The sequence below is a fragment of the Chelmon rostratus genome, chromosome 10 (genome assembly GCF_017976325.1).
Source record: "Chelmon rostratus isolate fCheRos1 chromosome 10, fCheRos1.pri, whole genome shotgun sequence".
Lineage (NCBI taxonomy): Eukaryota > Metazoa > Chordata > Actinopteri > Chaetodontiformes > Chaetodontidae > Chelmon > Chelmon rostratus.
In genome coordinates, this window is record NC_055667.1 from 12,257,261 (window position 1) to 12,271,369 (window position 14,109).

The 14,109-nt window shown below is 37.6% G+C and overlaps 1 protein-coding gene across 3 annotated transcripts; it reads left to right on the top strand.

Moving 5' to 3' along the window:
• The first annotated feature begins 129 nt into the window (after positions 1-129).
• On the top strand, positions 130-8,360 carry rer1 (retention in endoplasmic reticulum sorting receptor 1). Of its 3 annotated transcripts, XM_041945701.1 has the most exons (8): positions 130-203; positions 1,619-1,700; positions 3,713-3,817; positions 4,276-4,372; positions 5,162-5,240; positions 5,832-5,967; positions 6,327-6,381; positions 7,854-8,360. In XM_041945701.1, the coding sequence occupies exons 2-8, from the start codon at positions 1,620-1,622 to the stop codon at positions 7,862-7,864; spliced, it is 564 nt and encodes a 187-aa protein (XP_041801635.1). In that variant the 5' UTR covers positions 130-203; position 1,619; the 3' UTR covers positions 7,865-8,360. The 3 variants fall into 3 exon arrangements, with proteins under 3 accessions (XP_041801635.1, XP_041801633.1, XP_041801634.1); XM_041945699.1 differs by having other exon boundaries at positions 6,327-8,360; XM_041945700.1 differs by lacking the exon at positions 130-203 and adding an exon at positions 639-703 and having other exon boundaries at positions 6,327-8,360.
• Positions 8,361-14,109: the final 5,749 nt, after the last annotated feature.

A 14,109-nucleotide genomic window follows, 5' to 3' on the forward strand; every position in this document is an offset into this window, starting at 1 on the left:
AACGACCTCGTGTTCTATCGGCCGCAGTCTTAAATCAGATCAAGACGCAGTAGTCCAGCCTTTCATTTTCGGGGCTCGACTATCCTGCCTGCCGTATGTTCGACTCCTCGCGGAAGTACTGACGTGTTCACACCAGTTTTCACGAGAGGCGGCTAGTTTAGCTAGCTAGGTAGAGCCGGGTAGTGACACAGCGGCCGTATCAGGTAAGAAAGGACTGCCATTGATTATTTTCATTGAAATTGCAAACGCAAAGAAGAGACGCAGACATGTATTGAGAATAAAACGCATATTTTAAAATGAATATAATTTCGTGAGTAAGGATGTGGTTACTAGAGAATAGTTTTATTTGTAACTAAGCTATAGCTAGCTAGCTAACAGTTGACAACGTAGAACTGTATCTCCGGAAGTGAGTTGTCAGATTAGCAGTTCCCTTGCTGGTATTTGTAGTTCGTTGTTTTCCTGTTAGACATTCATAGCAATGGAAAGTGTGTGTCCTGAACTACATTTTCTGTTGCCTGGCTTTAAAGCACGGTTCTCTGGAGTTATGGGAAATGTAGTAACATACGTTCCTTTAAGGTCCACTCGGGGTTAACAGAAGCGTCTCTAAAACTACAAAACCCATACAAGCGGTAATTTGGGCCAAAGGGCAATGTACACTTAGATGGCTAGTTAGCTACTTCCGAGGGCTAATTTGTAAGATAACGTGAGTAACCTCCGAATAATATCACTAACGAAATACTAGTAGCTGTCATTACAACATTTTTTTCGATCGAAGCCATATTGTGGTTTTCCTAATGTGCCTGTTTTGATAAATATCACTCATGAACTGCCATCGTGACAGCCTAAGCCTTTTAGCTAGTTATGCAGCTAGCGTTAGCACAGCCACAAACAGTTCTAGTATTACACAATTTGCCTTTTTTAGCTAACGTTGCGTGTCAAAATGAGCCATTAAAATGTCTTGTAATTGCTACGGCAAGTTAATAATGAAATATCTGAAACATGACCCCAAATAACGACGCTAAAGGTGGGCAACCAGCTAATGTTACCTAGAAAATTCTTGATCCAGTCCTTACGAAGTCAATTGCTCTCTGAAAGTATAAGTAAGGCAGCCGAAATATGTCTCCATTCGTTAGATTTAACTTACAGAAATCGTTATTTAGCAGATTAATATTAGTAGAGCGAGGACTAGATATCTTCTCTTGGTCATTTCTCCCACGTCCGTAATCATCTGCTATATGGACATCATTCTTGTCTCCCTGTGCAATGATCATGTTTACCTGACAGGTATTGCCAGAGAGCTGGTCATCTGGACTCACTTCATCACAGCTGAAAGAGTACATAAGACAGAGACTGCCACCATATTCTGTTCTTTACAGATCCAAACAGCTGGTTCTTTATAAAGCTCATTACAAATTTCTGTAGGCACATTCTGTGCTTAAGTAGTCCTATGGGTTATTGTCAGTAAGTTACCTTCAGTAAAAAGCAGACAAATAGTTTATTTGGAATTGAGGATACACCTATTATACTGGTACATACAGACAGAAATGTCAAATTCCTCTTCTATTGTTCATCTATTCATGCACCACTAATCAATGTCTTTTTTCATCTGCACTTTCAGAATGTCAGAAGGGGACAGTGTTGGAGAGTCAATCCATGGGAAACCATCTGTAGTTGCTGCCTTTTTCACACGGATTGGACAGGTAACATGTCTATCACATCATTATCACTCATCATAATTAGGGAGGTGTTAAATGCCTCAATGATGGATTGTATATTTGACGACTATTAAAGAGGCCATATTATGCTAATTTTTGGGTTCATACCTTTATCATAGGTGTACTGCTAGAATATGTTTACATGCTTATACATGTTGAAAAAACATTATTTTTCTCATACTGTCCATTGCTGTAACACCATTTGTCTCTCTGTCGTAAATGCTCCATTTTAGCTCTAGTCATCCACGAGGCCCTCCCTCCCAACTAGCCAAGTCCGCTCTGATTGGTCAGTTCACACAGGCCAAAGCAGACACTGCTCATAGTGTTTCCCATCAGCTCTGCTGGTGTTTTTAGCTTCCAGCTAGCTGCACTTCTACCATGAATATCACCACAACAAACACTTCTAAGATAAAACTTCACCACTGCATATTTTTGAGTATGAAACTGTTCCAAATTAGTCTCGGCATCATAGCTTTGTAACGGTCTGTGGATGGTTTGAACAAGCTGGCTGCTGGATGCTAATCAGAGTTACACAATGTTGCCAAGCAAAGGAATTCCTGCATTTTCACCATTGCTATTTTACATGTAGCTATACCATTACCTTCAAGTAAATTTACATACGGCAGCAACACACGCACTCATACTGGCAATGATCCCAGAGCAGAACGGGTTTCCCATAACAAGAAAGCTTGCAACAGCTGGGTTGGCACTGCAGTCTAAACTAAGAAATGCAACATGGAAAAATTGTCACTGGCATCAAACCTCAACTCCTATTATTTAGTTCGCTTCAAATGAGGCTTAATGTTCAGACACTTCCTCTGGACTAGCTCTCAGTATTACGGAATTAGTCCAATGTTGCTCCTGGTCTGTGGGAGGAGCCACATTGGCCATGCAATGTGCTAGCGCCAAGTTAAACAGGCTAACCAACAAAATAAACAGTAAAAAAAACATGAAACATTGCAAAAATTAGAGTTTCCAAGTTTGAAATCAGTCAAGGACAGCTGGTAGTGATCCATTCTTGAGCTTGTACTGTTATCGGCCCTTGTTGACAAAGCAGTCAGGCAGAGAAATGTTAAAATGCCTGCACAATTTTCCAGTATTCATGCGGACATTTTTGTCACATTTCCATCAAAATATAGTTATATATGTTTTACATACACAAAAAAGCTATATAACCTACTAAAGGAAAGGGGAAAAAACACAAAATGCATAATATGGCCTCTTTAAGCAACCGGTCTAATTGCCTTGCAAACAAGGTGAAAGTTTTAAGTATTCAGATTTGCAAACATGTTAAATGGCTATCAGTTAAACAGGTGGTGACTAAATTCACTTCTGTGGAATACATTAGTTATGTCAGTGGCATTTTACTTTCAGAAATGCTTCAGTATTGGAATGTTACAAGATCAGTGCTGCTGTACCTGTTATCACAGTGCCCATCTTCAAGTTTTGTAAAAGTAACACACTCAAAAACATAGGCTTACACTGTAGTGAGAGTCATTTACCACACATGGCTGATGTTTTGTTGTAATACTGTTAGAAAGAAATGAATTGCAGTGTTATTTTTGAGTTTAATATTTCCTTTGCACAGATTGCAAATAAGCAGCACTGCGCTGAAGTGTAGTACTTTTCCTGCTTTCAGTTTCCCAGTTTCTATCACATATTCTTTTCTTTTGTACTTGTGATCACTTCAGTAGCAGTATCCCTCAAGCTCTTTATTCACGGTGGTATCAGTACTGAAAAAAGCTTCTCAGTGCATCCAGACTGTAAGTGGGAAGGTGGCCATCGATTTGCCTGGTTGTACTGGTCAGGCAGGCAGAGAAAGACATGGGTTCATTGGTTAGGGCATAGTTAAAATAATCCATTACAGTAAATTGTAATTAGGGCAGATATAGTCATGGGATGCTAAGTTAATGCCCAATATCGCTGTTTATTGCTGAGTGAAAGTGACAGTGTTTTTCAGAGGCTTTCAAAGGTTTCCTTTGTTTTTTTTGTGACAGATCTATCAGTCATGGCTAGACAAGTCAACGCCATTCTATGCAGTGCGGTGGGCTGCCACTCTACTACTCACTGCTGTCTACATGATCAGAGTGTACATACTACAGGTAAATTATTTTTTTGTCCAATGTACTATATTGTTATTTGCTCAGGGAAGTAAGAAAAAAGTTTTGAAGTAACAATCAGTAGTTTTAATTCAAGCAGTTCCATTACAAAATGTTTCACTTGTCCTGCGATGTTACATTTTTTTTGGAGTGAGAGACGTTCATTCATCTATACTAATTACTTGCTAATAGTTTGTGTTGTTGTTGTACTGGAATGTATTTAAGGTTCATTGTTTTTGTTTTTTGCTGATTTTCACCAAAGATGAAAGATTGGCTTAGGGGACACTCCAACATCTTTTTTAATGCTGTAAATCACCTGCCAAATGTGTGTTTTAATTTTTTCTACTTACCTTTTCTGCTTCTATGAAAAAATTCTTGCTCATTTGTGTACAAAATTTTGTACTAACAAAGGGGCCATTTTAGCCTTTTAATGTGGTGATGTTCCTTATGTTGCTTTTCAGGGTTGGTATATAGTAACATATGCTTTGGGAATCTACCATCTCAACCTGTTCATTGCTTTTCTATCGCCAAAAGTGGATCCTTCACTGCTTGACGAAGGCAAGTTGACTCAATTAAATCAGATCTGCTTTTTGTAATGTGGTCATGTTTGAGAAGTTCAAGTAAAATCAGATGTGACTAAGAATGCTTTCCCATACTCAACATCTGTAAGCACTAACTTGTTATATGTTATGAAAGCGTTTTAAGTATATATAGTCATCTGAACAGAACACTATTGTGCATTTATACATTTTAGGATGAAGTTGAAATTAATTTTCTAAAAATTGTGTGATTGGAAATATGTAACAAACACAGAAATGTATAGATCCGAACAAAAAAAAAAGTCACTAAAACTTAATCTAATGAATCCCCATAGATGTTATATTGTTTTTGCTTTTTTGGAAACCTTTGTTTGACAGGTTTTCATTATAGGTTTCTGCTAATTATTGTCAAGTGTAAAGTCATTTCACTTACCTTCTGATTTTTATGTTTTACTTATAATGCATTTTCTTGTCTTCTTGCCTTTTTTTTAATTGTTGTTATTTTTGTGTGGACCAGATGAAAACTAGCAATCACTTTGTGAAAGCTAACGGGGGACCCAAGTAAATAATTAAGAACAAACTTTCCTTTATATATAAATTGTTATAATAGACTATGAAAAGATTTCAGACTAGTCAGTTAAAAAGAAGTTTGGTCTCTTCAGTAAAATCATACTTTTGATCGGCTGTTTTTTTTTTTGTTTTTTTTTTAAGTTTTGGCTTGAATTGTGTTGGTCTTAATGCTGAGTCATAATTGAAGATTCCTCATTTTGAGTTATTTCTGCATCACACTATAACCTCTCTCCTGCAGATGAGGGTCCATCCCTTCCGACCAAGCAGAATGAGGAGTTCCGCCCTTTCATCAGGAGGTTGCCTGAATTCAAATTCTGGTGAGTCCAGTTTTGGTCTGGGCATCTATCCCTGTCATCCACAGAGTAATTGCAAAATATGTTGTTTCAAATTACCAAATGGCCAAAGTCATGTAGAGGTCATTTGTGAAAGGAGGTAGCATTTAGCATAAACCAAAGATATTGGATTGAATTATGCTGTATGGATGTGCTTGTGACCCCATGTGATCTCAACTTCTCGTCTCAATTTAATCTCTACTTCATCCATGTCATCCATAGATCATTCCTATGACATTCCCCTTCCCGTAAAGAGACAATGGATATACTTTTCACTAGACCTTTGGAGGCTCGGCTTTCCAAACGTTCAATATGACAGTTAACATCCATGAGCTGTTTTATATATTAAAAATACATCAGAATACCTTTTGTTCACATTAACAAATTAAATTAGTCATATTTGTTTTACACTTACGCTTTCCTTTCTAAAATGAAATATGCTTAGTGTCAAACATATGTGACACCTTCAGTAAAAGACTGTGGGTTAGAGAGTTGAGGATGTTTAATTTCTGCTTCCTCCATGTCACAAATGTGGCTACACTGTTTTAACTGAGTTTATGTCCCTTCTCCTGGCAGGCATTCAGCGACAAAAGGCATCGTCATCGCCATGATTTGCACATTTTTTGATGCCTTCAATGTGCCAGTGTTCTGGCCAATACTTGTAATGTACTTCATCATGCTCTTCTGCATCACCATGAAGAGGCAGATCAAGGTAAAAAGCATACAATGACTGACATCAACACCAGACTATATAATGCAAAAGAAATTTTGAGATGAGTCAACAACCCTCCGACAAAGCATTTACCAAAACTAAACATCTTAACATGACATTTGTTTTGAAGGACTGCATTGTGTTTTGTTACTTCCACCCTTTACATGCAGTGCATTTCTTTAATTTTGAGTAGCTGAATACCTCTTGTTGAGCGATAATTCCTTCTCTTTTCAATCTACCTGATAAAACCACCAATCATTGTGCAATTCGATGACATGGATATTTTGTTAAAAATGTTTTCGCAAACTGTAGAAATACCAGTCACTAATTCTCCTCTTTTTCTCCCCCACCTTCTCTAGCACATGATCAAGTACAAATACCTACCTTTCACACATGGAAAGAGGACATACAAAGGCAAGGACGACACAGGGAAAACTTTTGCTAGTTAAAAACTCCCACCTACCCTTCCCCTCCTCCTCATTTGAAATTATCTGTCACTGGTAGTGGGGAGTGACCAGGGTTAGATTCTTATTTTCTTTTTTGTAAGCGGGACAGTAACAAGAAAACATAATATGAAAAGTATGAGTTTTGATCCATGATTCACACTGTTGGATAAGGTTATGAGCAGCAGGGATCAAATTAAAGGAATATTGCCTTTGTCTATGAAGGGGTAAGATTTTTTTTTTGTGAGGACCATAAGACTCATTTTGGGATAGGTCTGCATTGTTTCAGTAGTAGGTGAGACTCAGACTCAGTGCTGCCTTTTGCCTTTTTAATCCCATGGGGTAAGTATAAAGTAATGTAGAAGGAACCCCACTAACAAGAAATTGCAGTGAAATTTGTGATTTTTGATTTTTTTTTTTTTTTTTCATGATGGCGATTCTAGTTCATCTCCTTCTCCCAAGTGAAATAAATCTGCCAACCTTTTAGTTAACATATTGGTACCTACTTATTTGTAACAAGTTAATTATACATTGAAAGTCAGTAGTGTTAGTAGCAAAATAACATGATTAGATGTGTAAGATGAAGTCTGAAGGAAATGCAACTGTCTTCAAGTTGAATCATTTCATCTTTTTTTTTAGAAAAGTGTGCAGCTGCTTTGCTGTGCAAATGTCTCAGCAGTTGTCCTCTGTACTAAATGCAAAGACATCGGAGAAATAAGTCCCATTTCACTTGAATATGCATTCATGACAGGCAAAAAAATCATAATTGATATCTTGAAATGCACAAATAATTTTTGACTAATGTTTATCTTGAATTGGCAGCTGCATCTCTGTGCATTACCTGATTCTCACTCGTGTAGCCAGCAGAGCAAGATCAATATGGTTGAATATCAGTGACATCATTTGAATCTTCAGCCACCCACCACATCACTGAATGCATAATTCAAAGCAAGTGTCACTAACCCCAACCCATTTAGTCTCCTATAGCCTGTAGTGTAACTTCCGATCAGTTCTTTCTACTGTTGCGCCTTTGTAGAATTTAACAGATGGGATACCTTGTCATTGACCACCCCTATAAACCACATTTCTTAATTATTTTAGGAAGCATTTAGCTTGCAATGGCAAGTCAATGAATTCGCTTTACCTCAGATTTTTACACTATTATGTGGATAATTATTCCAAATGCACAGTGTCTTCAAAGTGCACAACCAGTATTCAAGTCCGGTATTTAACAAGGTGTAATCTGAGATGATTGTCAAGCAATCGCACGTTTACCCTGACGACCTTTTCTCTTTGAAATATTTACCCATCTGTGTTTCAAAGCCTGGGGTCCATTCGATTTGTTTAAATTAACTGTTGTAGTCATTTAGAATCTGTGTTTACTTTGAAAAAAGTTCTAAATATAGTCATTCCAAGCCAACTTTTGTTCTCTTTCTTTTGCAGAGGAAACATAAGAAAACAGAGATTGAGAGCTTTTATTATAACAAATGGATGAAGTGGGTGGCGATCACATTTTCTTTTCTATAAACCTGTTGATTTTGTTTCTCCATTTTTATCAGAATGCTGGGGATTATCTGTCATTAAACTTTGATCAGAACTGTAGTAAGGGATCAAAACATTTTCCTGTAAAAAGTTTGTGTTTCAAAGGATTGTCTGGAGAATTTGTATATATATATATATTTTAAAATATGACTTTTTTTTTTAGATTATTTTTGTTTTTCTTCCAACCACCATACTGTTTCCAAGTGTTTAAATCCGTTTCAGTTGAAATTGATGAAAGCAGAACTGGTTAATTGGGTTCTAGATTTGATGAATTAAATATGTTTCTCATGGGTTGCATGTTATTGTTTTCTTGTGCTACAGTTGTAAACAGAAACTTGATTTTAATAACTTAAGTGTAATTTTTTCACTCCAAATGCTATTAAAGAGGCTGTGTCCCTTCAAACAGTATATAGTTGTCTGTGAGTCATATTTTGTAGGTATTCATGGAGGAGAGTTAAAAGAAAAACTCTCTAAACATCTCTAAATTAGCAGTGATACATGAGATAAAGACAATGGAAAAATGCAACATTCTGTTGCTTAGCAGAAAGTATGCACCACAGTGACTCTGCACCAGCAGTTGAGATGACTTTTACATGCTGATTGTATGTTCTTATCCATCACCAGTGTCTAGAAGAGGCAGAGGCAAATCACATTAGAGTTCATATCAGATTGGTAGATAGTGACAACAATTAAATGTTTTCTTGCTTCCCTTTGTCTGCTGGGATCTTCTCTACATGCCATGGCTCGGTGCACTGTCCCAGCCTCAGAGTTTCAGCTGGAAGGTGGACGTGGCTGTCTGCACCACATTTTATTTCAAGCCCCCCAAGGTTGTTGAGACTTTTCACTCAAAACCACAAATGAGAAGGTCAAAGTCTTAAGGATACATCCTTTGGGAGCTATGAATTTCTTTACAATTCTAAATCTTTTTTTTCTGATCAATCTTATTGATGATATTGCTCAGTTGTTCAGACTGTTTTGGGGTTCTCACTAAAGAGGAGGTGGATACTAGCTGTAAAAGCATCTATACAAATTGTTAAGACAATTTTATAGAATAATTCAATATGGTAACTGGTGATAAAGCTTTAGTTTTATGACCCTCCACAATTTCATCATCTACACTCCAGCGAGGAAAACAAGTCTTTACTCTTAGTCATTTCAGAACCTGAACTTCTACTTGTCAGTTCATGAAAACTACTCGGTCACACATGTACTTACACGGGAGAAGGGACTGTTGTGATAAGATGTATCTTTGCACCTGAATAACCAAATCAAAGAAAATGTTGCCGTCATATGAAGTAAGATTTATACTACAGTTAAATTCAACGCACACTATGCTTTAAACATACATTTTCAAAACATATTAGGTGACGTCGGTATGTTAGTTGACAGCCTCAGGACATAGTTATAATCCACAAAGTTAATTCTGTTAAGCCTTGAATTAATTTAAATATTCACATGTGCAGCAGTTATATAACAGTAAGAGTGCTTCAATAAACACATAAAATGGAATGTGTGTGACATCCTCTCTGTTGAACAGCTTTTTGAGTTTGCTGTAACACTAATGTCAACACATGAAGGTACCACTTCACTGTGACACTGTCTCCAGACTAGACTACAGGCACACGTTCAATATACTTATGCAATGTATTGAGATTAAAATTCAGGGGCAGGATGTCAGGGTTTTTGTGCAGATGTTGTACAGACCTGTAGTAATAAATACAGGTACTTAGCCATACTGTATGGTACCATGTAGAGCTGCTACTGGCAGCAACTGGCATTAGTTATGCTTATGGTGGACCATGTAGAAATGTTAATGTCTTTTGCAATGTGTCATCTCCCCTTTGAACCCCTTCCAGCACACAAGATTCAGAATATTAGCACTAGAAAAGAGCAGGCATTAAATACATTATCATTTAATAGCCTCAGTTAGATCGTATTGTATACAAATGATGATGTTTTAATGGAATGGATGGCTCATAATTTCTTCCATTAATACAGGGATTCTTGAAAACTACATCTTGAGGGAGCACTGCAGGTGGCTGATTTATTTTAACATCTGATCTGAATACTAGCTTTAGATTGCTTCCTGACTGTTTTAGCACAGATGAGGCTAGAAGTGGTAAACTTTTATAGCATTACCGTTTGGAGATCTAGCTGGTTTGTATGTTTCATTTTTAGCAGAATCTTGTTTAAGCTGCATCCCAACATCAAAGTAAAGAGGTAGGAAATATTTCAATTAGGATATACAATGATGGTAATGAGACACTAACTATTTGCAAGATCAGCATCATGGCCACATTTATAAGCTTTCCACTGATGACTGATGAGGATGGAATTGAAATTAAAATTTAACTGGACATCAACATGTTGACGTTCTGACTCATGAGTAGCCTACTCGGTAGTTATTACTATTATTTTCATAAGCACTAGTCCTAGTACTCATGGGTCAGACCACACCCATCTTCTCAGCTACACACCTGTGAAGTTTCGTGACCGCATGTTGCACTGTTGTGACACGAGCGCAGTGATAAAATCGATCCACAGTGGGACATATTAACACCTGGCAAGCTTCTGTGGTAGTTCCTGCTACAATAGATGTCTTCAGGACCACATTTTGCCATGACAACACACACACACACAGACTCAGAAGTTGAGAACAGTTCTCTGTGTTCTGCCATTGACATCTTATTTTAACCCTTGTCTGACTGTCAGGAGATTATGCAAACTCTTCTGTACTAAAACAGGAAGAGAGGAAAGTGGTTTTGCATCATCACAAACATATAGCTGGTATTTGCCTAATGCATGAAAAGATAATCTTTGGTTCCCCTTTCCATGGGGTTCATTTCTGCAATGTCAAAAACATTTGTATTTTTTTTAACCTGAAAGCATAATGGCCAGTTGTTTTATTGTTATTTATTTCATGAGTAGCCTACTCAGTAGCCATTACTGCATTATTTACTCATGGTTCAGACCACACGCAGCTCTGCCTTCATTTTCATCTTAATTACACACCTGTGAAGTTTCGTGACTGCATTAGCAAAATCTGTCCACAGTCAGACGTATAAACACCTGACAAAGTACTCAAAACTGTTTCTGTGGTAGTTCCTGCTACAATAGGTGTCTCCGGACCACATTTTGCCATGACAACACACACACACACACACACACAAAGGTGGAAACAATACCAGCCTCAGCTGGTAGAATGTTGCGTTGATAGTGGGCAATTTAAGACTGAGATGGGTGGAAACAGCCAAAGCAAAGAGAGTTAAACTTCCTCTTAACATACAGGGGAACAAGATGTCTCACTACCAGCCACACTACTGATTAGCAAGTGATCTTTGGGAAGTACAACACAATCATTTCACAGCAATGACTGGGTTGACAAAGTTTCACTGTGACATGTTTGAGCAGTTTTTGACATTTCTCTGTGTTCTGCCATTGACAGTTTATTTTAAACATTGTCTGACTGTCTGGTGTTTATGCAAACTCTTGTGTACTAAAACAGGAAGAGAGGAAAGTGGTTTTGCATCATCACACAACATATAGGTAGTATTTGCCTAACGCATGAAAAGATAATCTTTGGTTCCCCTTTCCATGGGGTTAATTTCTACAATAACAAAAACATTTGTATTTTTTTTAAATGGCCAGTTGTTTTTAAAATTGTGAGATAACCGCAAAAGTGGATCATCAACTAGTTAATTCATCAGCTGCTGTGTAAACTCAACTTGAGCAAATAAAACACGCTAGAATACATCAAGATATAAAGTTTAGCCAGCAACTACTGTTTATATTAACAAGAGTTATTAATCAAATTTCCTGCATTTTCCAAAATGGATTTATTTCATGTTATGAACTCATAAATCCCTTCCTCACATTACTCTTCCCACATTGGTACCAAAGTGAAATTAGAGTTTCTAGGTATATACGCAGGGGTGGAAGTAACAAATTGAATTTATTCTTGTTACTGTAAGTGCTTTTGTTGTGTATTTGTGCTTCTTTGAATATTTCTTAAAATCAGTAATTGTACTTTTTGTCATGATCCGTGCTTGGCACATCTGTTTTTTGTTGATTCTCCTTTTGTGCTGTCATAGTCTGTTTTTTCACGTCCTGTTTTATTTTGAAGGTTCACGTTGTTTGTTGCTTTACTTACTTCCTGTGTTTTCCCACCTTGGTAATTGTCTGATTGGTTTCACCTGTATGTCATTAGTTGTCCTCTCTTGTGTACTTAAGCCTGTGTCTTCTCCTCAGTCTTTGTCAGGTTGTTGTCTGTGGTTCCTGCCATGTCATGTAACTTGTAAGTGTTCTTCTAGTGTTGTCTGTGTTTCCTCACTATGTCATACGCCTTGTGAGTGTTTATTCTAGTGTCTTCTGTGTTACCTTGCTATGCCAAGTACCTTGTAAGTGTTTGTCCAGCATTTACTCGTGTTGTCTATGTTCGTTTTCCAAGCCATGCTCCATGTAAGTGTTCTTTATTGTTGTCTTAGTCTTTAGCCTAGCCACGATCCTAGTAAGTGTTTTCTAGTGTTGTCTCTGTCCATGAGCCACGCCATGTTCTTTGTGTTTGTTCAGTGTTTCCTTGTGATGTCTTCGATCCCTATGTTATGCCTGACTACCCACATGTTTCCCAGTGATTTTTGGTCTTTTGTTTCGTTTTCTCCTTTCTTGGACTCAAGTAGTTAGATTCCATTGTGGATTTCCTTTTGTTGACCTTTTGGGACTTTGGATTTTTGTTTGGATTATTACCTGCCCACCTGAGTTTACCATCACCTTACTTAATAAACTCATTAGAATTACTCCAGCCCTCCCTCGTGTCTGCATTTGGGTTCAATCCTTGTTCCCTTGAGACCCTTCCTTCCTGACACTCTTAAGTGATTTAGTATTGCTACATTTCAAGTGGTATCCGTTACAAAATAAAAGTCAAATGTGAGTCTTGATACACTCCGAGCTGCTGTGTGTGTACATGTGTTGCCGTTGTGCCACTGTGGATCCCAGCCAGGCAGCCAGCTAGCTTGCCTCCTGCCAACTCACTCTGCCTGGCTTGCTCCACTGGCTACATCACATTGCCATCTGCCATTCCATTCCAAATTGTCTGTCATCCCATCTCCATCAGCAGTTAACTTTTAAATAAACCTGTTAACTTTCACCTACCTCCTAGTCTGTGTTCTGCACTTGGGTCCTCTTACAAACTAAACCTGACAAATGAGGGTTAAAGATTTATTTTTGGTTTGTTGTACATTACAGTAATGTAAAACAAGTTCTGATCCATGGTTCACAATGTAGGATGAGAATATGAGCAGCCTGGACTAAATTAGACATTGGAGAAATAAATCACATTTCACTCGAATATGCATTCATGACAGGCAAAAAATCATAATTGATATCTTGAAATGATTTCATTCAGCACAAATAATTTTTGATTAATGTTGACCTTGAATTGGCAGCTGCATCTCTGTGCATTTCCTGATTCTCACTGCCAGCGTAGCCAGCAGAGCAAGATCAATATGGTTGATTATCAGTGACATCATTTGAATCTTCAGCCACCCACCACATCACTGAATGCATAATTCAAAGCAAGTGTCACTAACCCCAGCCCATTTAGTCTCCTATAGCCTGTAGTGTAACTTCCGATCAGTTGTTTGTTGCCCCTTTGTAGAATTTAACAGATAGGATACCTTGTCATTGACCACCCCTATAAACCACGTTTCTTAATTATTTTAGGAAGCATTTAGCTTGATAGTGATACAGAAATGTCTGCTGCTGCACCTGCGACGACAGAGCAGCTTCTCTCCTCAGGCTGTGACACTCCCCAATTTATCCTCTGCACTGTGCCATAAAAAAGTTTTTATTTTTGTATTATTTATTCATCCATTTATATACTGTATATTTTTTGTTTTGCAAGTAGCATGAATAGACTGAATGGAATGAATATATTTCTCATTTTTATACACTCACAAAGTTAAAACCTGAGTCGGTTATTTGGCCAAAACACTTGGACACTAGTGTTGGATTACCAGTTTTTTGGTAACTGCTTGGATTACCAGATTTATTTATGATAGAAGCAGTAAACTTGCTCGCTCATGATGATTGTTAAACACTCTTTTTTCCTGTTTATTCTGCTGTATATTCCATCGCTCATGCCTTACACAATGTGTTGCAA